Source organism: Eufriesea mexicana, unplaced genomic scaffold, assembly GCF_001483705.2.
Source record: "Eufriesea mexicana isolate 0111107269 unplaced genomic scaffold, ASM148370v2 scaffold4287, whole genome shotgun sequence".
NCBI classification, from domain to species: Eukaryota; Metazoa; Arthropoda; class Insecta; order Hymenoptera; family Apidae; genus Eufriesea; species Eufriesea mexicana.
This window is the reverse complement of record NW_016912272.1, coordinates 180,852-206,380: the sequence shown is the minus strand read 5'-3', so window position 1 is coordinate 206,380 and position 25,529 is coordinate 180,852. Positions and strand designations below refer to the sequence as shown.

The following is a 25,529-nucleotide window of genomic DNA, read 5'->3' as shown; positions in this document are numbered from 1 at the left end:
AATTATTGTTGATTAATGTTGGAGTAGATGTATTGGTATTATGCGTGTTTATAGATGAGGTTAGTTTGTGTTGCTTTTTACTGGAATTTCCTCGATTAATTAATTGTAACCGAAAGTGTAATTAAAATAGTAATTAATTTACTAATTTTGAATTAATCTCCGCCCATTTCAAATTAATTTAAGTTTATTAATGATATTAAAATACATTCTAATATTTAATAATAGTAATACCTTAGTATCCAATATTTTAAAATAATTATAAAAGAAATATGTTCATAAAATAAGATATATTGGAAAAGAAAAATTTAATTAGAAAATTATAATTCTTTTGTTTATTTACATTAATTTTTGTATTAATATTTGTTAATAAAATTAGCGAGTCATATCTTAGGAAATTTTTTATGACAAATAAATCATTAGATAGAAACATAACGTTTATAATTAATACTAGTTTACTATTTATTGAATTGCAATTTTATCATTAGCACTATTTTTTAGAAAAACGCTAAATATCTCTAATTATCAACTGACAACTCTAGTGTAAAATTGGTACAGATGCATAATTTCTAAGAAGGTTATACAACATCTGAACACATATTTTATAGACTTCGTTATGAATTTCCAATATTTTCAAAATACATATAACAATGTATTTCAATATTTAAATATATATATATATTTCGTTATTAAACTTTAAAAAATATGAATTTCAAAGAAACTAAAACTTAAAAATTTCATACATAGCATAAATTTCCAAGCAAGTGTTATAAAAATTATACTACCAATTATACTATAATAATAAAAATTATACTACCAATTATACTGTACTAATAAAAATTATACTACCATTTATACTATACTAATAAAAATTATACTCTCAATTATACTGTACTAATAAAAATTGTACTATCAATTATACTATACTAATAAAAATTATACTATCAAAAACTTAAGCTCCCCTCGATAAAAGTTAACCAAACGTTACATGGAAACCTACCTTGATGATGATATCGAACTTCTTCGTAACCGTTGTATCGACCGCTTTGATTTGCTTCACGGCACCGGTGTTTGGGTTTATTTCGAAAAATTCCCGATAATTCGATGGACTGCCACTGAGGAACGAGTAATGAATGAGCGCGTTTATGCTGTCCATATCAACGGCTTGTATTTTCTCCGGCGATATATTGAGTATCCCGGATAACACCCCGCTCGATACCTGATGGTGAAAAAGTTACAATGCATGGAACCGGTTCGTCGATAACTTAGAACGGTGTCGCGCGAGATTTCAGCGCAAAGAAATCGGTCGAGTATTAAGAATGGAGGGTTGGCGTCGTCTTTCACTTCACAATGCACGATAACGCGCATTTGCATAGCGCGCCGCGCTGTGTGCGAAATCAGAACTTACGTCCGTTTACCAGTGCACGATTTGTGCTAGTAACAACCGTTAAAGAGAGCTGTATCGATTGTTCGCGTCGCCATATTAAAGCTTGCTTGGTTAGTCTAGCCTGGATTTTTCTTCAAGAAATTCTCCCGTTACGGCTCGAGCTGTAGACTTTACGTTTTCCCATTGTAAGATTCGCTTGATCGTTGTATAATTTGGACAAATAGTGTGCATTGTGCGAGCAAGTAAGAAAGTGTAGGAGAACTTCTGTTTAACATATACACTTGTACATCTACATAAGTATTCGAACGTTTGCATGTGCTGATTTTAAAAAATGATATATGCAATGTTAAATGTTACATTGAAATATTTGAAACGATAATGATGCATAGATCAAAAAGAAATTCTTAAAATTATACGAAAATTATAGAAAATAGTTTCATATATTTATTATAAGTATGTAGTATCGGCGAAATATAAAAATATTGCATAAGAAATGTATAATTTTAGTGAAAAGTATCGTTAATTAAGAATAAGGAGTTTTAAAATGACATCAATTCGTCTTTTGTTGCTTATGACAGCCCTAAGACGATTTTCCATTAACTCACTAGCGCCATCACGACCCATATCTCCAATGAACTTAATAAATATCGAAATATATAGAAATATAAAAATATTGCATAAGAAATGTATAATATTAGTGAAAAGTATCGTTAATTAAGAATAGGGAGTTTTAAAATGACATCAATTTGTCTTTTGTTGCTTATGACAGCCCTACGACAATTTGCCATTAACTCACTAGCGCCACCACGGTCCATATCTTCAATGAACTTTATAAATATATATTGGCCAATTATTTTCTAATTTGACTGGCATAATCTTGAGACCTTCTCCTTATCTACCACCATATTTTCTCCTATCTTAGGATTTTCTTCTGTATTTATCATATCGTTTCAAATATTTTATTAAAACATGCATATTTCATTTGTTGAACGTAATAAATGTAAGCATTCGAATACCTTCGTGTACGAGTGTATACTGCAACAGTGCGTTTATTTCAGGCGAAAGTTTTAATTGGTCTTTTTACTCATTTCTACAGCTCGTACGATTAAGTTGCTCTACTTGTCCCTCCAGCAGTTACGTCGAAGCAAGACCCGTTTCATTTTCGAGTATGACGTAAGAGAGTAGTTGAAATGGAAACGTATCTATTCGAACTTGCATGTAAATGTCAGTTATATCTCAGCTTATTATCACCCGTTAGTAGGAAACGTGTAAGGAATTAATGGTGTAGCTTAATAATAAGTGTTACACCCACCGATAAATTAAGCGCGTTATTTATTATTCCTTACGTATTTATTATGTAATAAATTATGTTCGTTCGACTACTGTCGATAAAGGTGTAAATTCGAAATAAATTAGCTCAGCAGGCATTCACTAGTTTAGAATCATGCGTGTTCTCCATAGAGCTATATTACTGGTGCACAGAAAGTGAAGATTAATCTGGTTTATCTCAAAGAATAGCACTATACATAGTGATTCACTTGATATTACAATTTTAATTTATGTCACTATTATTATGGATGAAATATGTTAAAGACATGTAAAAGTCAATTTTATTTTTGACATAAAAATATATGCTTTTTAACGTAGTTGGTACAATTAGAATTTTGAAAAATATCATAGTTTGAATATTACTAAGAAACCTTTACCCTATTATTAATATTTGATATTTACTTATTATAAATTTCTGTATATAAACCTAGTTTTGATTAGAGAGTAATACTTTCTTAAGCACATATCTAATTAAAATAGAATATTCAAATTTATGATTTTTAAACACAAATAAGTTTATACCCTTTTATAGAGATTATTGAGCTGTGTCAACTAATGCATTAAAAAAATATAATTTCATCTAAAAAAATAAGATTAACCTTTACATATCCTCCATATATTCACGTATGAGAAAAATCATAATATTAGAAGTTTTTCCTCTCAAAAGTATTGAATTTTCACCACAGATAATAATAGTAATATAAATTAAAATAGTAATATCAGGACAATCATCTCGTATACTAAAATAAATAAAATAAATGAGTATGGTATATTCAAAAATATAAATGAATTATATTTTTCGAAATCAAAACGACATAAAAGAAATAATTCGAGTAAAATATATAATTTTAACGTCTTTGAAAAATATTGTTCTTAGAAAATAGAATATAGAATATAGTTTATAGCGTGTATATTTTTGAATATAGTTATTTAAAATAACTTAGTGTACGTGTGTAAAGTGACATAAATGTACGTACGGATGCTGAATATTCTGGATTAATGCAGGCACCATCCAAGAGCATACAGCCTTGGTAGATGAAGGAAGGATCTTGATCATCGTCATCCCTAATATTTACCGTCAACGTGGTGGTAGACGTGAATCTTTCAGATACATTCCTCGCTCGATCCTATGAACAAACAGTTTATCATACACTTTTTATCTCATCATTTCATATCGCCATCAATTAGTGACGCGAAGCAATTAGAATCACGGCTATAATGGTTTCGAATGTGATTAAACTAATTTCTTTCACCGTTCCACGCACCAAGAAAGTAATATATTCGGTAAAAAGGATTAACGAGCTTCATCAATTAGACTGTGAAATGCTTCTCTCGATAGTTTTCTTCTTCCCGTGATTAAGACCTTATACCAAATGTTTGCGCATTTTCTAAACTTCTGTAACGATGAAGTTGTAATATTACGAATAACGAGATTTCTACCGGAAGTTTTAATTGCTTTACACAAAACTACGAATCCCGAATAATTAACTCCTAAACGTTACACAAGAGTTTCTAATTAAATTATTTAAATATACATTAATAGTTTCGTTTGTATTCTAATACTGCTCGAATTTCAATGGTAATTGCAGACTGTTGCAGAATGTTATACATAATTCTCTGAATATTTATTATTTAGTGGGCAGAATTTCTAATAAAACATTCTTAATGGTCGGAACGTAATGAAGCTACAATATAGATATCACTATTTGCATTTCTAAAACAGACGTAGGAAGGCGAAATGCAATAACGTGTATACAGCTTCCTTTTGTGCTTTGTACTGTCATGGACTGTTTGTTTCGTTCGTATTTCGCAATTCCCAAGTTTAATCTCGCTTAATTTATGAGACATACAAAGATGAAACGAGTAGAATAATTTTCCTGCAAAACACGGAGACAAATATGTATAAGGTATATTTTATTTTGTCCTTATTTTCTATTTAAAATTTCATACAAACATATAAGTTGATCCTTCATTTTGTTTTTTCCAATAAAATTGGAAAAGGCCACTGTATGAATAATTTTGCATGTACGTGTAATTTTTTCTCTTTGCTGAACAAATATTTTGATCTCAAATAGCTTGTCACTGTAAAAATGCGTTGGAATCATTGATCGATGGAATAAAAAACTTTTTGGGGAGCAAAGAATTAATATGTAAATTTATTTTGGAGGAAAGCAATAAAAAGAATTATAATAGAGACATAATCATAATAAATAAACTTGAAACAAATGTCAGAATTCTGGTTAAAAATTACACACTTATCATTATCACTAATTATTTGACTTCGTGATTTTTCTTCTAATTTTTTAAGGATCTTGATTAATTTTTTCATGCACCAATCTTCATACAGGACGTGGTAGATTCAGTGTTAAATAATGGCCATAAAATTGGGAAGAATTATAGACCAAAATAATCAATACATTATTCAATAAATCATTTTTTGTTAAGAAAAAGAGATAACCACTATTTTATATTAAAAACATCAAGAGTACTCTTCAGCTAACCCAATAATTGATAATTTTATAACTGCATAGTTACGGTGTTCACGATGAAGTTGTAAAAATTAGTTCAGTAATTTTAATAAATTAATTTTATATTTCTCATCTACTAGTGATTATAAATAAACAAAGAAAAGATAAGACAAAACTCAAGTCTCTTCCTTTGTATAAGCTCTGTGGTATACGTTTCTAGCATCTTCTATTAGATCTTTTCCTCCCTTATTTTCACCCATTTTTATGTTTTACTTCCCAAACTAATTCACACCATCGATAATTCAGAGTCCCAATTCCACCGACAATAATTACATATCTATCTCACAGAAGCTAATATCAATTTACCCAAATTACTAGTATATTCCCCATAGAGGTAACTGCACAAACAAATGCTCTGAAATAAGACACTTGATCGAAGCCACTAATTCCAATATTGAAACAATCAACTGAATAGAACGATTCCTAAATCCAGACTCTTCTTGTCCACGAAATTGAATTTCAAAAAACACCGGAGCGTCCAAACTCTCAGTCAGCAGCACCCGTAACTCACACGCGCCACCTACTCCTGCTAGGAGCCTCAGAATAGCCCCGTTTCGAACGCTTCGACAAAGTGTTTCATCACCGGCTGTCTTAACGCGACTGCAGCCCAGCCAGCAATGCAATTGCTCGTGCAATCTCGCGTGCATCATTATCGTCGGATAATGCGACGGCTAGGAATGAAACGACGTCGGGGTACGTCGCGACGACTGCGAATGGCGGCACGATATGTCCACGAACGGCCAGCCCCGAAAGGGTCTCATTGCGCACGTAACCGTGTGTCCATCAGTGCCGATAATGCCGTGTAATTTCATGCCGGCTCGACGATCTAAAATTATTAGGTAACTCGGTCAAGCCGAGTCCGATACGACTCTGGACCCCGGGGACCGTGCGTTTCTTTGCTGCTCGCGCCATTATTCCGAATCATGCAAATTACGGGGGACGCAAAGTGGGAAGGATTGTTCCGCTGGCCACCCTTCTGCAAATCGGCAAAACGGCAAAGGCGATCCTATTTGCTGGTGCAACGCGTCCACTGAAATCGAGTTCCGGCCCAAGCAGGCTAAACGACAGGGTGCAACGCTCTCGACCACGCGGTCACGAGTTGCACTCAAAGCCATCGTGACCCAGTACAAGCTTCTCCGCTACTTTTCTCTTTCACTTTGCCCTCCGTTCTTTCTTCTTTTTCCTCTTTCGTAACGACGGGCGTGGCTCGGTTGGACGCAACCGAGCTGGATACGATCGCACCCGGAGTGCCTGATCCATCGCTGCTGATGGACTTTTGGATAAAAGTGATTCGTCTGCCAATTATGGAGGTTCAGAGTCATTATCAGTCGCTGGCTGCTTGGCGGTTTGCCATTTACATTCGCAGTCCCGGCAATGAGACAATCCGCTTAAGGAGGAAAGACTGGGATAGGATTCTGGGTATGTAGACAAGGGTACATGGTGTAATTAGCGTTACGAGCCAACTGGGATTGTATCGGATCTGAAGTTTGGTAGCGACACCTGCGAACACTATCGTCGTCGCAATTTATATCAATGGCGTGGAATAATACCTATATTCTTGGTGTAGGTCAGGAATGAGAGCGTTGGGGGAACGGTACATCGAAGTTTATCCTAATCTAATTGTTGCGGGGATGCGGTTTGCAAGATTTTATGTAAAGAAGTTTGAGAAATGTTTAAGATCGATATATGGAAATTATAATGTCATCGATATTGGAACTGTTGACCTATAATCTATATCTAAATATAGTATATAGATTATAGTAATATAATAATATAGTACATAATAATATAAAAGTAATGTACTAATAGTATAATGTAAATAGTATACCATAATATAATTATATTGTACTGTACTAAATACAATATATTGTACAATAGTATATTGTATATACTTATGAATGTAGTAGTCAATAGTATATACATTTCTATAGTATATAACAATATAAACGCAATATACTAATAATATAATGTAAATAATATATCATAATATAATTATATTATATTATACTAAATACAATATATTGTACGATAGTATATTGTACTATAGTAGTATAGCATATTGTAATACATAGTATGATAGTATATTGATGAATATAGTAGTCAATGCATAACAATATAAAAGCAATATACTAATAATATAATGCAAATAATATACCATAATATAATTATATTATACTAAGCTGAATATATTATATTGTACGATAGTATATTGTACTATAGTAATATAGTATATCGTAATATACAGTACAATAGTAAATTATGAATGTAGTAGTCAATATAATATGCATTTCTATAGTACATAAAAATATAAAAGTAGTATACTAACAATATAATGTAAATAATATACCACAATATAATTATATTATACGGTACTAAATGCAATATATTGTGCGATAGTATATTAGATATATTTATGAATGCAGCAGTCAATATAATATGCATTTCTACTTCAATAAAAGTCAGTAACCAATTTTTCTAAAAGCTGCCGCATACTTTCGATAATTGCAAAAATAAAATATTCGAAACTAGTAATCTAGACCAGTGTTTCTCAGCCTGCCCTGGCATATGGCCCCCTTTCACTATTTTCTTCGCATCCTCGAAAAGTTTGAATTTATAAAAAATACACATAAACATCTATACTGCATCAAAATATAAATACTTATTGATATAAAATTCAATGTTAGACCCAAAAATTCGTTGTTAGACCCCCCGGAATGACACACGGTTCCCATTGAGAAACCCTGATCTAGACTGGTTTGCCTAGTTCCAGTACTAAAAGCTTTATTGATATTTTGAAACCCTTAAGTTCGCCTATTGGCATCCACTCGGACTCGAAGTAAGCTTTTAATCATTTCCCTAACGACGCCAGACCATTATCAGCATCGTCGTTGAATCGTTATCACGTTTAAAAAATATCGTGTCCGCGAGCAAAATAAATTCTGCGAACCGCAATAACGCGGCCATCTGTCGACTGCCAATAATCCTGAATACCGGGCACCACTTGCTACCCTGATAAATGTAGAACACACGGATTACGAGGAGCAAACCCGCACACGAAACGCGAAATCTAGGTTCGGGGAGACCCCATGCACTTGGCGAAACGGAGGACAATGCGTCCGAGAAGAAATGGACCAGCTGTTCCACATAACATTCAAATGAGCCACACCTGTAGCAGCAGCTGTTGCGGCCAGACCACGCTATTCTCGCCACTGGTAGGAAGATCGATCATAGGTTCAAGAAACTACGAAGATTCACCGTGATCACACGTGTTCCCTGCTGACCGATTCATCGGATTGTCAGAATGGAAAGCAATATCGGTAACTATTACCTATGACCACGATGTTGCAGACCATCTCATACGTCAATAGTAATCGACCCTGACGCAAAACCAATGATTCGAGTATCCTCCTTCAGCTACCTAGCCGATCTCTGCTCGGGGATCGTTTAACGACGTCGTTCGTTTCAATCCGATTTTTTCAGACTAGCACGACTCAGATCAGCACGACTGCGTCTCGCGAGGCAGATTTTATGGTCGTAATTTCGAGGTTGCGTGAAATTACAGCGGCACTAGCACGCCAGTGTGTTTGGCCGAGGCTCAGGCACGAACCCGGCCGCGTCGTTTAGCCTGTTTAACTGCCTAACGGATAGAGAACGATCAGGATGTTAGTTCGTTAGGGCAGCGTGAACTTTTAAATGGTCTATTCGCCGGTGTTTGTACAACTCCACGATGCTTGACGAAATTAATTAAGCGTCATTACTAGCTCTCGCCTCTAAGTGCACACAGATTGGTGTACCACCTGGATTAAACTTTTAGCGAGACTCGATGGGAGTTTCATTGAGATCTGATTGATAGAGACGTTAATGGTAGCTCGGTAGCTGGCTGATGAATGTACGACGTGGTTCGATCGTTACAGACGCTGTATGATGTCAATGCCGGAGTTAAAGGATCAGCGCGGATCAACGTACCTAGTGGGCACTCACCATTGAATCGGCGGACACTTCGTCATCCTGATGCAAAAGCAACATAAGCAGCACCACTTTCACTGGATTGAAAGATTCCATCGTGGATTTCGCCGGGTGTTTACTTTCATTCGGTCCTATTCGCTTGCCATATCGCTTCCTTGGCTAGGTGCATTGCGTTGTTGGGGTCCGGTCTCGTGGAGACTTGGCTCGAAATCGTGCAGTGTCGCTCGGTTACTCGATACTCCTGCTGATCTATCGAGCTCGGAAGGTGTTCGAGGAACGTCGTACAGTAAATTAGGTAATAACGCAGAAAAAAACAGGCGGTTAGCGTGTTTCTCGTATCACAGGTGTAACCGACAGCTACTATGTCACTCGACCAGTTGGTCATGCATCTTTAACGTTCGTGTTCGAGCATTTTAAATTGTAACATTCCTATGGCGGTGTGGAATAAATCACCGGCACCTCGCGCAGCTATGTAGCCTGGCTATTCGCAGTTCCTTTCATATGTTTCGCGTATTACTTTGGCTTCCTGCAAATCGATGATTCGAACGGTTATTAATTTATGGTTGCACGCAGCGCGATCCTCTTTCGAAACGCTGTTGCGTTGAGAACGTTTCGATTTAACTGAACGAATGTCTACATTTGCACGGTAGTTAACGCGAATGGAAGATGAATTATTTTTATCGCCGATGTTATAAATCTTCCAAATTTGAAGATAAATGTGTCGAAGTGACTTTATGAAATAGAGTTACATAATTTTTCCAGAATGAATGACGATTATATGAGTATCATTATTCTTATATAAGGTGTCCCTCTAAGTTTAATTATTCAAAGTGTGATTTATAAAAATTATGGGGTTGAAAAGGGGATGTAATATAGTGCTAATGATTTCTTTGCAAATGGACGTTAATGTACAGTTTATAATTTATGCTGGAGTACGATAAAACAGGAAATTTTGAATTTAAAAGTACTAAAGTGTACGTCCAAATTTGACATTTCTGGTTATATTATTTTCACTGTGAATATTGTTAAAGTTGGATAGAATAGATGGGACACCCTATATATAAGGTATCCTGTAATTTATGAAATCAAGGAAGAGTAATTCTACGTAAAAAAATAAGTAAAAATCGAAAAATACAATTTTTTCATACAGGATTCTGTTTTCGAAAAAATTAAGGTTAAATATTTGGTGGATTGTGGGTATTTAATTATTTTTTGAATTAAAAAAATAGCGTTATAAAATATTATCTTTACTCGTATATGTTATTATAAATATTCTCAATTCAATCATTTGTATCGCGTCAGAACTACTGTTATATATTTTCTACGAACTGCACAGAATCAAATATCTAAATTTAATTTTTTCAAAAACGAAGCCTCCTATGGAAAAATTTTATTCCACAATTTCGACTTACTTTTTTCATGCATAATCAACCTCTCCTAAATTTTGCAATTATAGAATACTATGTATATATTTATCTATATATTAAATAATACATTTTACCTGAATACGTAATAACTATCTTCGATTCGTTATAAAAAATAAAAATTAGCAAGTAAATATCTTCTCTAAAAAACAAATATTCGATCGTTTAGATTTTCACTATCACAGAACTAACATACAAGCTAAAATTCCCGAGTCTCCCAATAATTCCAGCCAACAGTGTACACAATTTTTATTCAGTCCCCTTCAATCCCGCAAATTACCCCTCGGACAAACAAAACAAACGAAAATAACTAGCGAAAAAATAGCTCGAGCAATTCAACGCCAATACTCTTACTGCTTATTCCGAATACCTCGAATGCTCAATGCAACTTGGCTATACGACTCCGTTATTGCAACTTCGGAATAAACTGCACAATGTTGATGGCACAGTGGATCGCGATACTCGTCTACCATGTACACACGAACGAATCGTGCATCGTATTCAAAGGTTGGTACGGTTCGACGATTTTATCGTGGAACGCTGTGATTTTCTTTTACGAGCACTGCAAGCGTTACGCCGTTCGGTCTTTACAGAAATCGATCATCCGTAGAGTCGCGACTCCACTCGCTCACCGTGCAGCGCGCCTTTGGGGAACAGCAGCGCCGCCGTTCCGGAAACGTCATGCGCGCGCAGCGCCTCTCGCAGCGCCTCTCTCGCAGTCCTCGCCGTTTTTACGCGCCTGGATAAGATCATTGCCTCGACTCGAGATTACCGTGTAATTTTATGCGGTCCACGTCAGCTCTAGCGGAGAGACGTCGTACTCTCGCACGAGTTCGCTCTCATTGTTTTATTGGAGGTCTCGGACCGAGTCACGCCGCTATCTATCTAATATTGCTGCCCGTTCGACGCGGAAGGAACCAATCCACGATCGGTAATCACCGTTTCGCGAGCTGCGCCGTGGCGTAGAACCGGACTTTTTGTACCGGGGTTCGACGGGTCTAAATGAAGCGATAAATCTGATTCTGCTACGGTAATAGTAGGTGTTGTATTACGTGAGCCGCTTTTCGGATAATATTGATGGAAAGTTTGGAAGCAGTAGCGAGTTTTAAAACACGTTTATCTTTTTTCGGTGTGAATTATGCGATGGAGGAAGGTGAAGGGAGCAGTGTGAAATAATTGTCTATTTTATTTTATATTATAGATTATATCGTTGAAAATGATATTGTATTTTTATTGATAGATTTGTTTTGATGCGAATTATGCAATGAATAACGGAGTTATATTTTGTGCACTGGTAATTTGTTTGATCATTTTACATAGAAAAATTATATTGGTCGATTTTCATTGAGATTTTTGTTTTGATATAATGATTGAGTAAAATGCTATGAATAATTGTTATAAATAATTATACAATTTTGGGGATCGTAAATCGTACTGCTTTCAAGCTTCCTGTCAATAGAGCATTTAAATTTACTGGATTGGAGAGATATTTTAGTATTATATCGAAAATGAGGAATTCAATTGTCATTTTATCCCTATTGGACACTTCAAATCGCATTATAAATTGAAAGTAAAAGACACCAAAAATAGCCGTTTTTACTTCTTTACTAAATAATAGAGATTTTGTTTGATCAATCTATTTTATATGACTATATGCAAATATAGAAAATTAACTATGCAATTAGTATTCTATTTTTGTCTATTACTGCAATATCTAAATTACAATTTTGTTACTATCTGCTATGCATATTAAAATAAAATATGGAGGTTGTTACAGAATGTTATGAATATGCAAAAGCCTATAACAGACGAATTATTACGACATTTTACATCACTTTCCCACTACGTAATTTGCATATTACCTATTCATTTAATCTCTTAATATATGTTTATATATACATAATAATTTAATCAATTAATATTGCAATATTTTTCTTTTAATTTATTCCGTACTAATGGAACTGTTACTTACAGCAATACTGGTTGTACAATCGCAGTTCCTATCTTTCAACAGGAAATTGTCTTTTTTGCAGAAACGTTTCTACATTCTCTAACACTTCAACCTGCTTCGTCAGAAGTCTAATGTGAACAAAACACAGACGATGTGTCAACACGTCTACAACTGCCTAGTGAAACACTTTAAGAACACTCTATTCCACACACTGATGAGGAGAGAAGATGTTGTCGTGGAGAGTAGAGTTCACAGCCGGAAGTCTGAGAGAATGTAAGAGAACGTCAAACAAATGTCACTTAATTTAGCTAACCGTGCAAAGAGCAAAGTGTACTCTTTTAAAGACAACGTGAAGCATTTAAGATAATATCAGCACAATTTGGTTACTTGTATATTTCTTCTACAAATACATTAACGTACTCTATATACGTACTATATTTCATTTTCTACATGAATCCTTGGTCCTAGATTTTGAAGTTCAATTTTTAAACAATTTTTCTGCTCATTATACTATACATATTCTCATAAATTTCACACTCTAAATTTTTAAGTTTAATTAAAGAAAAAGAAAAATATTACTTTTTTATTTAATACACAAATGTCCATTAAATCCATTTCTCAAATTTTGTATTTAAATATATTAAAAAAAATAAAAAAATTTCTACTTATTGCGTCTATTTCCAAATTTTCTATATTTTTTCAATTCTTCATATCCCAAATTTTTAATTTAGATTTTTAAAGGAACAACAAAATTGTTTAATTATAGTATCTATTCCTGTTAATTTCATATTTTAAGTTTTACAGATAAAAAGCAAATTTAATTAAAAAAGGAAAAAAAACGAATTAATTTCACATTTTAAGTTCTAAACTAAAATTTTTAAAAAGATACGTACTTTTTTCCCTTATTATAGATACCCTCATCAATTTTATACTGTAAATTTTGAAGTCGAATTTTCAAAAAAGAAAAACGAATAAAGATTTTCATTCGCTATACATATTCCCATTACTTCCGGCACAAAGACTTAAAGTTTCTAGAAATTCCCATTAACAGGTTATTAACGTTAAACAACAGATCGTTAACGGATAGAACCAGATGAACGGAATGGTAATACTTAATTATTGTAATGAAGATAATTGACCGTGATTCCGCGATTTGCATAAACTCTTAATCGCTGGTGAAATCTGAACGCGTTCTGCAGCTTTGTTGCCCGTGACGCCGATAGCTCCTACGCCAATGCGCGAGCACTTGCTATATGGGAGTGAAGCAGCTTCCCGTGGCCACGTTGCAGAAACCGTTCGTTTGACGAACACCCACGTACCCTGCTAATGTTCACCATTAATCTCCATACCCGAAGAATGTCGGCATGGATTTGATGCTGATGGAACGTTTCGCGCGCAGGTCGAGCGTTATTCCGACCATTTGCAATTACGCCCTCTAGCTACGAGAAAGTCGAAATGGCGCCTCCTTTCCTGCCTCCCGGATTGCAGATCCGGACGTGTTAAATGCTACCGACATCTCACCACTTAACGCCGGCAGAAGTATGTCTTTTTTAATTTTACCTTTCACATTTGACGTATTATATAAGTAACTAAAATTCGAAGTAGGTTATTCGACTGCTACGACTATGTTCAGTACACTTGAGAAAACATTTTTGTGGAAAAACGTGATATTAGACTTCGAACAGTACAGTGTGCAATGGAAGCAAAGAAATAAAGTAAATTTTAATGGAAATGTAATTGCACATAGAGGGATATTTAGTTTCATAACTATATAATTTAGTTACAATTATAAATAAATGAATATAGTCATAGGACTAAGTTATATTTATAACTGTAACTAAATTATGCTACATTGATACATATTGCATAGGAATATTTACTAATTCATAATCTGCTGCAGAATGTAAATTATCAAGCTAAATGCAAATAGAATTAAATCGATAATTGCAATGTACCCTGTAACGCCATTTTTGTCAATTGATAAGATAAGGGGTATGTGTTTTCCATATCAAAACAGTCTTGATGAGAAAATTTCTCCGTGTAACACTATTAAACTCCCTGTTCTTCCAACTCCATATTCCATAGCATGCTTGAGATTATGCCATTTCTATTTGACCCTTTTTGTAATACCAACATCAGTAAGATTAACATTATTAATCGCTATTACCATATACATCAATTATGCGTGTAGTTGTCTCGTTTGATCGTGTTACACATAACACGTGACATATTACGTAACAAAAATGGAAGAAACTTTGGACTTCTTATTAGTTACAACATTTCCGAGGAAACGATTATAAAAGGCATTTTAATAACCACCTAACAACTATTAGAAACACTGCATTCGAACCTAAAAGGATTAAGCACCGAGAGATAAAATTACATCGGGTATTTAGCATATGTACATTAAAACTAGTGTCCAAACCAAGTCGAACTGAACGCCTATTTTATCCACACTTCGCTAACCAGTCCACGATCATACAGCTGTTCGATTCACTCGGAATATATTAGCCGAATAAGAGGCGTCGGCGAGCGAGCGACTTAAGCCGCGATTTCACTTTCGTCAACACTTGGATTGGCTCGCGTACGACCCGCACGAGCGTGATTCGAACACGGTTTTATCGAAGGGCGAAGTTCTCCGCGCGTTCTGCACGCGATCGAGTTGCGCGCGCAGCGATCACGCGAGGCACCAACACGCGGATAAATTTCACGTATTACGGGCCGAACTGGCCACGTCGACCACGCGCCCCTAGCCGAACGAAAACGAAATTTCTGGCCACGTTACATTGCCGCGAGTTGAACGGTGACTAATACCGCGAGACGACTGTCCTACCTTACCGGTTGGGCGTGCGTGCAGCGGTGCATATAAGTCGTGCCATATTCGCTACCCACTAAGCGTTATCCTACTCACGATAGCCGGTTGTAATGTAACGTGAGTTTCTTTGTTTGCCTAGCCCACGTGCCCGCGGTTGGCGACATTTACAAGACAGCCATCGATTGACAGTCGTTACGCACTTCGTCGATCCTGATCGATACGAATACTGTTAGCGACACTGGCTCGAAGCGAACGACACGCGCGCCACCGTTATGCGCTGTCGATGAGTGTCATGGCGGGATAATTAAGACGAACGAGGCCACGTGTTAATTGCAGCGAGTTAAAAATAAACGTGACTTGGACTACGGTTGTTAGACAATGCTTTCTATTGTCGGGGAACGTTCTTGGTTTATTTATCGTACTGGCTATGCCGTTACATTCTTTTGGTAGAAAGATATACGTATATCGGTAGGCGAAGCGGGCAATCCTTGGTATATAAATGGGATGCATGCGTGTTGCATAAGATAAGGTTATTTGCATTGCAATTTATGCCTGGCATATGTTAATTGGTTATATAGAATATTTAAATGTCGTTACAGAAATGCTTCGGGATGTTAACGTTTTCTTGGCTATGCGAGTGATTAATGCTTCGTAATTGGACTACGGGTGTTTGCATAGTTAAATGTATACGCAAACAAAATATGTGAAATATTTCGATGTGATATACGAATGTATGCAGAGAACGTGTGAAATACGTGGTAATAAAATATATTAAAAATATATCATAATTTGTATTTTACGTTATAATAATTTTCTATAATATTATAATAAGTCCCTTTGTGATTTAGGTTATATTTAGACAAGATTTTTTCCTATAGTAATCACAGTCAACCAATTATCTTCACCAATGAAAATTAATGTATAATTAAACACATATTTACAGTTCGATGTTAATCAATGTAGTAATTTAATATATTTAAATTTTCTCCAGTAGCGTCTTACTTTCTAAATTTTATTAACTCGTTAAAATATTTTTTTCTTAAAATTTCATCGACTTGCGTAATTTTTATTTTTATTTCAGCATCTGTACAACTGTGAAAACAGAATTTCTAATGCTTTTTTGAGAATATTTTGAATAAATAATTTTTATTATAATTTTATATTTAATTTTGTATCCATGAAAGAAATTTTTGTTACTAGAAGAAAGATGTAAGATTAAATTACAGAGTCTTCGACTACAATGCTTTTCTGTGTGGTTAATTGCACAAGCAAACAAGATTTGACGCATGAGCTGCAGACCATTTTATGCATCTTTTGCACAGATATGTATTCATTCATTGTTCAATAGTGCGTAACAAGCAGTCTTTGCAGTGAATTATAGCCATCAGTTGCATTCTTCGTTTGTTCAGTGAATGCATGTTATCGTGATTAACTTGACATTAAGTCTTTTCATTGCAACACCCGCGATACTAAATTTCAATGTTACAGACTATACTAACTGTTTTAAAGTGAAAACACAAACACATATATAACATAAATTCTTTCAAAATGTATGAGACTAATACAAAATTATATATAAACTGTATAAACAGTTATTACATATACTTTAGATATTTATCAAATTTTAGTAAAAATTCAAAAATGATTATTTATAAATATCATTTTAAGTCTATTTACCATACTTTAATATATTTTATTATATAAGTATGATATTTACTTCAGTATTATAATTATTATAATATATACTATATAAGAAAATTATTTGTTTCAATTTTAGCTATAGATAAATATTTCTACGAAGCAAGAAATACTAACTCCATGTATAATGATGGATATACCAACTGACTCTAGGTGTATAATCTGTAGCTTGTTGATCCACGGTAATGAACAGATTCTATGGTATTGCAGGCAGGTTATTTTAGATTCAATTATATCTGTATAAGGTAGTAGTTTTATAGAAAGCAACCGTTATAGATACGTTATAATAACTTTCACCATACGTTATTGAGAATAAGACTACAAAGAGTCATATAAGTAAACCCAGTATAAGTAACCACGAACCGATCTCAAGTAGTAATCAATTTTATTCCAGTTTTATTTTCCAATAATTGCACTTTATTGATATATCCTTATATGGAATGCACTTAATAGATTTTATGCAGTTAAATCTATCATGGTTTCGTTTAAATTATTTCACAAAATTTATACGATAGAATGTTTAAATTTATGATAAAGTATTTTAAAGTAATTTATATTATATAATAAAATTATATCAGTAATAGTATAAAAGAAAAGAAAACATAGATCTCAATTTGATAATATAGAGGGTGTCCCACTGAATATTTTCGCTATTTTAATATTATTTTCAATTTTGAAATTTTTTTAAATATTTAAATAATTACTTTTATTTAAGTATCTTAATTTATTATTATCTTATATATCTAATTTCTATTAAATATTTAAATAATAAATAGTAATAATAAAAATGAGAAAAATTTCAGGGTAAGTATATCTTATAATACTTGTGTACACTAAATTCGCTATTGTATCAAATTTGAATACAAAAATAATATAAAACTAACCAATGGATCTCCTCTGTAATATGTTAATTGTTATCATATTATTCTAAAGCTCTACTATTTTTATAAATAATATTTTCACCTATTATTTAAAATATTGGAAATATATCGAGTAAAGAGAGTTACTGGGGCACACTATATAGAAAATAATAACCACTATATTTTTAATATTCATTACTGTATCAATAAAATATCCCAAATATAGTTACAAAACATTTCACTAACCATAGTCTCAATGAAGGCCATATAATCCCATAGGCAACGCAATATATAGAATTTTTGGGATCATGTAAAAATATAGAAAAATTGTATGATTTTAAATTGATATAAATTATTACTAATACAAATAAATATGAGTGCAATACAAATGGCTAAGTGTATTTTTAACAAATTCAAATTTTTGGGGTATAAAGAAAAATGGGGTAAGGGAACCATAACACTAATATTCAGAAGTAATATTCATAACTCCAAAAAGTTTGAAAACCCCTGTACCAACCACTAATTAAATAATACTCAAATATGTAATTAAATAATAATTAAATAATAATTAAATATAATCAATAACAGAGGTATTCACTATACTAATCAACTCAGAATACATGTAACAAATCCACAAACACAGAATCACTTGCAATATCTTCTATAAAATACTGCTCACCGTAAATCAAACTTAAATCTTACAGAGCCAGAATTTATTCTGATATATTTCACTTCTACTACTGAATAAAATCCACGCAACCGAGTCGCTATCTAAAATTTTTCGCCCGGAGGCGTAACGGTGCATGCATGCATCATTTCTCGATCTCCATCGGTTATCAGGCGAGATTTTAGCGAAGGATCCATTTTCCCTGGTGACCCCGATATCCAATTCCGTATCCGAAGTGCTGGGCATTCCTAAGAACGTTTCAAATACGTGAATAAGTGACCGCGAGATCAGCAGCGTCGCGGTAGCCGGGGAATTCGCGAATCCGAATCCACGGTAGCGTTATTCAGTCGTAGAATTAACAATGTCGAGGCCTCGAGGAAGCGATATGCAAATATCTACAAGCGCTCGCTCTAATCGGTACCTTCTAATCTTGCTACGCGTGCCGAAGCTGCACCATCCAGCTGACACGATACCATAAAGGATACGTGCTGCACACCGTGTTCAATGACACCATCCCTTTTCCCCCTTTTATGCTAATCGTACCATCGAACAGTAAGTATTCGAACGCTCTAAACTTGAAAGTTTAAATCGCGATAGAGGACAGTTTGATTGGAATCGAAGGTAATGAAGATATTTATTTTTAGATATCCGAGATCCCATTGTCTCTTGTTATTTAAGTCGAAATTAAAATGACCAAAATGGGCGTATTTCTATTATTTTATATTTTATATTTTATTATAAACGTTTATTATAGCTATATTTATTACAGCTATGTTTTTTAAAGAGGTTCTTAGAAGAGACTGAGGTACAGAGTTTCTATTGTCTCTTGTTATTTAAGTCGAAATTAAAATGACCAAAATGGACGTATTTCTTTTTTTCTATATCTTATTATAAATGTTTGTTATACTTTCTTTTGCTATATTTATTATAGCTATGTCCTTTAAAGAGGTTCTTAGAAGAGACTAAGGTACAGAGATTCTATTGTCTCTTGTTATTTAAGTGGAAATTAAAATTATTAGAATGGACGTAATTCTCTTATTTTATATTTTATCATAATTATATATTATATTCTCTTTTCCTATATTTATTATAGCCATGTCTCTTAACAAAGTCTTTACAAGAGATTGTGGTACAGAGATTCTATTGTCTTTTGTTATTTAAGTTGAAATTAAAATGACCAAAATGGGCGCATTTCTTTTATTCTATATCTTATTATAAATGTTTATTATACTTTCTTTTGCTATATTTATTATAGCTATGTCCTCTAAGAAGGTTCTTAGAAGAGACTAAGGTACAGAGATTCTATTGTCTCTTGTTATTTAAGTGGAAATTAGAATTATTAGAATGGACGTATTTCTCTTATTTTATATTTTATTATAATTATATATTATATTTTCTCTTCCTATATTTATTATAGCCATGTCTCTTAACAAGGTCTTTGGATGAGACTAAGGTACAAAGATTCTATTGTTTCTTGTTATTTAAATGGAAATTAAAATTATCAGAATGGACGTGTTTCTTTTATTTCATATTTTATTATAATTATAATTATAATGTTATATTTATTTTCATGATATTATATTTTCTATATTTATAATATCATATTTTATATCTATAATATTATATTTTCTTTTCCTATATTTATTATAGCCATGTGTCTTAACAAAGTCTTTGAAAAAGATTGTGGTGCAGAGATTTATTGTCTCTTGTTATTTAAGTGTAAATTATAATTATATATTATATCTTCTATTGCTTTATTTATTATAGTTATATCTTTTAAGAAGGTATCTTAGAAGAGATTGGACTGCAGAGATCATTGATGATTTATTTATAATATATAAGTGGTCATGAAAATTGTGAACATGATATAAGGGGTTATTTTGATACTAAAGATCTATATGGAAAACGACCCCTGTTAATTTTATTGACATTTCAAAAGGGAATAAAAGTGTTATACCAATTTACAATTCGTTTTTAAAGATCTGATGAATTTTTATTGTATTCTAATTCAGGAAAAACATTACTTTCTATAGTAATAATTCTATTAGAATACGGTGTTAATTAAAAATTTGCCTTTACAGAAGTAAAAATCTTCTTTTTACAGAGAAGAGTTCCATTATCACATTTTGTTAGAATAGATCAATTTTGTTTGTTGATAGATTCATAGTTTCTAATTTATACGAATAAAATTATTTTGTTAAATAAGTGATATTTAAAACTGTGAATATAATGAATTTTATTTTCCTTCTCTTTTCCTTTATTTAACATTACACTTACAATTAGGTTGCTCTATCTTCTTATCCAAGTTACCATTTATAGTCACTTGCATCAAAATTTCCAAGACAAGGATATATTAAAACAAATCGTTCCCATCAATCAGAGAAACAAAGACAATGTACATAGATAATATGTACAGTAGAAAATTTTAATAATGGATTAGGACATTTGCTCTCATTAATCATAGAAACAGAGACACCTTGCATTAAATTTTTCGATAACAAATTAGAAAATAATATGCGATAATAACGCAATAAAATAAATTAATACAATAATATAACAAAAATTGCAATGTTAATGATTTCACTAATAAATTAAATAGATAAAGCAACATTTTGTAAAAGTGACATGTCATGTCATTCACCCTTCAGCCATAACGATGATCCATAATTTCCTTGATACATATTCTATCATCTTTTTGATACAACAATATCACTATTACTTATTCAATAGAAAATGTGAATACTCATTGTCCTTTTCAGACGCGGGGAACAAGAAAGAAAACGAAGAAGAAAGCGAGACAGGATTTTTATTTGTGTAGGTAGTAAATGCTCGTAACGATGAGAGACCACGCACGCATCATAGTAAGAGGAATCGATATGCTAATGTGAATATAGTCCGAGGATCAGTGACTCCTCTCAATGACTCATCGAGTCCTTTCTTGTACTCTCGGCCCACACGGCCTGGTGACCATTTTCGTGAAGTCACTTCCTTGGTATCTCTTGCTTCACCGTTAAATTAAGAAAACACATCAATTTTTGTATAATTATCTTAATGGAAACCGTGCTCTTGTGGTTCAATTAAAAAGCAACTGCTCGAGCGTGATGGCTTTCCATGACGCTCCTTATGACATTTCAGGATAAATTATAAGAAATTATTCGACCTACTTCTTCGAAAGTAATTTTCGAAGAATTATCTGATGAAGATGACAATTTTTGATTATCAGATTTGAAAGCATGGATGAGACTGGTGAAGCAGAGTCAGTTTCTGTATGACGACAGAACAGTATCAAAGGTGTAGTTTGTTTAAACAAATATATATTATATAGCTTTATTCCTTATTTAATGAATTGTTAATTTTCTAATTGGGAATTGAGATAATCTGTTATAATAAATAATAGATTTAGATAATTCGAATTTTCTTGAATTATTGATTTTTAAATTGAGTATTAAAATAATCTGTTATAATAAATTAAATATTAAAAATTGGTATAAAATATAGAATGAAATATTGGATAATGAGATATGACAATAATGTAATTGTTAAAAATTTAACGAAATATAATATTTGGTAATAAGAAGTATCACTCTGTTATAATAAATTAAGGAATTGTATATTTTAGTAAATTATATGTACAGTTATAATAAATTACGAAACACGACGTAGAATAAATATTTTATATTTATACTATTTTACTTCCTTTGCTCTTTGTTAAGTTATAAGATAAGTATCTTTTTTAATTTTTTTAACTAAATCATTCTTGAATTTAAAATAATTTTTAATGAAAATATTTGAACGAGAATTGTACTCGTTAATTTCAGAACATTGGAACTAGGTCACTTCGATATTCAGTAACCATTAATGTGCGATAATTGTTTCTCCATTAAATTCAATACGCTATATATGTATACATCATATCGTCACAATGACTCTTTTATTTTCATTTAATTGACTCCTAAATAGAATAACCTCAACAACCATTACGCGTATAAAAATTTTAATTGAACTGTATTTCCAAATATATTCGGAATTTCATTTTTATTTCAGACGAAAAATAATTATAACATATTATAATTCAACGAATATATATTTAAAATATTTAAATAAATATGTTATTTATCGTTGAATAATAATTTGATCATTTTATATTAAAATAAATATGAATAAAATATAAATATGTGCATATAAAGTTTGACAGCTTCAGATTTTTATTTGACAAAAGACACATTAAATCTGTCACTCGCTTAACTTTTCAAAATTATTCCTACGTCGTTATAAAAATTCTAGTCTGCTCGTAAAATTATATTACAATGCAATAAACGTATATTACAAGATGAAAGGAATGTAAAAGGGGATTACAAAGGATGATGCAAATTCCAGAATACTTAGCTTCCGAGGGTTGACCGCAGACGGAACTATTCTACTGTTGGCTAGGTCGTCCCTTTTGTGCATAACAAAAGTACAAACAACGATATAACTGTACGACGACCGCGTATCGCAGAGAATACTACGAGTTTCAAGAAATCATACGTATTTCTTTCCTGCTAATAAATACAAAAACACTATTTATGAGAAATATCAGTCGACCATATAAATTGATCCTGTCAATAAATTAGTCGATGATTGCCGCCACTTGGTAACAAAATGACACGGGATTATATCGATAGCAGGGACAAACAGGTTGAAGCACCGATAAAAAGTATCAGTATTTGAAAAACAAAAGTGAAAATGAGAAATATACTCGCTACTACTATTCGCATGTTCAGTAAAAATAAAAAAAAGAATTCATAAATGTAGAAGCAGTGAGACGATCATCTACAATTCAATATTACCAAAGCACCAAAGAGGAAACTAGATCAGCAAATTAGAAAACGAATCTACCTACATGAACATGAAAATGAAATCAAGAATTTTACTCGCGACTATCATCCATAATAATCAGTAAAAGTAACGAAATTTATAAGTATAGAAACAGTAAAATGATCACCTAGATCCCAACATTATCGAAATACCAAAACACAACCAATATTGATAAATTAAAAAATGAATTAATAATGATCAGTATAGTAATCATAATAATTAGTGAAAGTAAAAAAATTCATAAATACAGAAATAGTAAAATGAACACCTAGATCTCAATATTGTCGAAATACCAAAACACAATCAATATTGACAAATTAGAAAACGAAACTTTCTATATGGACAACAAAATCACATTGATACCAAGGTAACTAAAAAATTACTCAGTACAAAAATAATATTACAAGCACAATTGCAATAATAATAATATCAATACAACAAATAATATAATATATCACATTGATACCAAGGTAATTAAAAAATTACTCAGTACAAAAATAATATTACAAGCACAATTGCAATAATAATATTATCAATACAACAAATAATATAATATATTAATAATATTATTCAATACAAATATAAAATTACAACGTGATAAAATTAACTCCATATTCGATTCTTTAATAAAATTTCCATCATCGATCACTGTACAAACGAAACAATAAAATAACCACTCCCTTTTGCAGTCTTGAACGTTAGTAAAACGAGAAACGTTCGCATAACAACAAGCATCCATAAATTAACCCTTTGCACTCGACGATTTTTTGGCTAGAGAAGAGCAGAAATTCAAAGATTCTCTACTAAAAAACTGACAATACTTTTCAGAGCAGTAGACAAAGAATAGTATAATAATAGAATCGTAGAATTATTTGAATTCGATACCTCGCACACTGTTACATTACATTAAATTTGATATATTAATTAATATCGATCTTCCGAATTTTATGAAATGGTAACTGCAGCTCATCTCTCGAGTGCAAAGGGTTAAAACACTTAATAAGAAATCGTATTCAAATTTAGACGTAGAATTATTTTACTTCGATACCGTACTTCGATACTTCGAAAACCGTTGGATAATTATAAATTTGATATATTTATTTACATCCATCTTTAGAATCTGATTAAATGGCAACTGAGAGGCACTTCTTAAGTCCAAAGGGTTAAATACAAGTGCAAGGGCGCTTGTCAAAGAGTCAGAGTGTGTTTTAGAGTCAGTCACAGTGTTTTTGAAAGATAGCGAGTGAGAGTCAGCCGAGAGTTATTAGCACTTCGAATAAGTTTTAATTTAAATTAAATCATTTTTATATTTATATGACTATTTATTCTGTCGCCTACCCAGCATACCTACAATATTACGACAGTCATAGCGCCATTTTCGGCGTTGTCTAATATTTTCCAACCTGTCCAGGTCTAATATTACGCAGTTGGCAGTGTATACATAAATGGACGGTATTCGTGCGCGCGCAGCCCCATTGGTTTCATATTGGGTAAAGCCTCCGGTAGGCCGGCGAGCGTTATTTCCGATTACCAGGTTGGCAACGGGTGTAACTATACCAGACGTCGTGCCTATATATACAACGTGGAAGCCAAGAGAATCGGGGCCGACGGTTTACAAACCGATTGGATAACGTCGCCGAGATTTCCATAGACAAATGGTATCTAATGTAAAGGAAGCAGAAAATACGACTGCGCAAAGCTGCAGATCGTGCCGGTTATTCTTACCAAATCAGATGACGTATTTGCATATAATGTAGGTACACGGGATTGCGAGGCATTTTTCGCGCGGTTTAATAGAATCTTGCTTAACGGTGTGGTGTCGGAAGTGACCGGGGCCCTACTCTAAAGTATAACAAAGTGGGATCGCGTTCGGAGGACGACAGGAGATTATAAACCGGCAGAGATCGATATTCGTGCGTACCGTTACGCGTAATCGATGTCACACACGTGATAAATTGCACGGTTGTAATAACGACACAGCTGTAGCTTGTATCCCCGTGTTACCGTATTTTTATTCTCGTTGGGCTGTGCTTGTTAGTCATCGCTTAAC

General features: G+C 32.9%; 1 protein-coding gene across 1 annotated transcript in view; it reads right to left on the bottom strand.

Annotated features, from left to right (window-relative positions):
* Nucleotides 1–9,604, bottom strand: part of Cad99C (cadherin 99C) — a 38,634-nt gene extending 29,030 nt beyond the window's left edge. The window contains exons 1-3 of the mRNA XM_017905690.1: nucleotides 9,223–9,604; nucleotides 3,691–3,840; nucleotides 998–1,216 (exon numbers count right to left, since the gene is read on the bottom strand). Coding sequence (XP_017761179.1) covers nucleotides 998–1,216; nucleotides 3,691–3,840; nucleotides 9,223–9,303 — 450 coding nt within the window. The 5' untranslated portion in view covers nucleotides 9,304–9,604. The remainder of the gene's footprint in view (nucleotides 1–997; nucleotides 1,217–3,690; nucleotides 3,841–9,222) is intronic.
* Nucleotides 9,605–25,529: the final 15,925 nt, after the last annotated feature.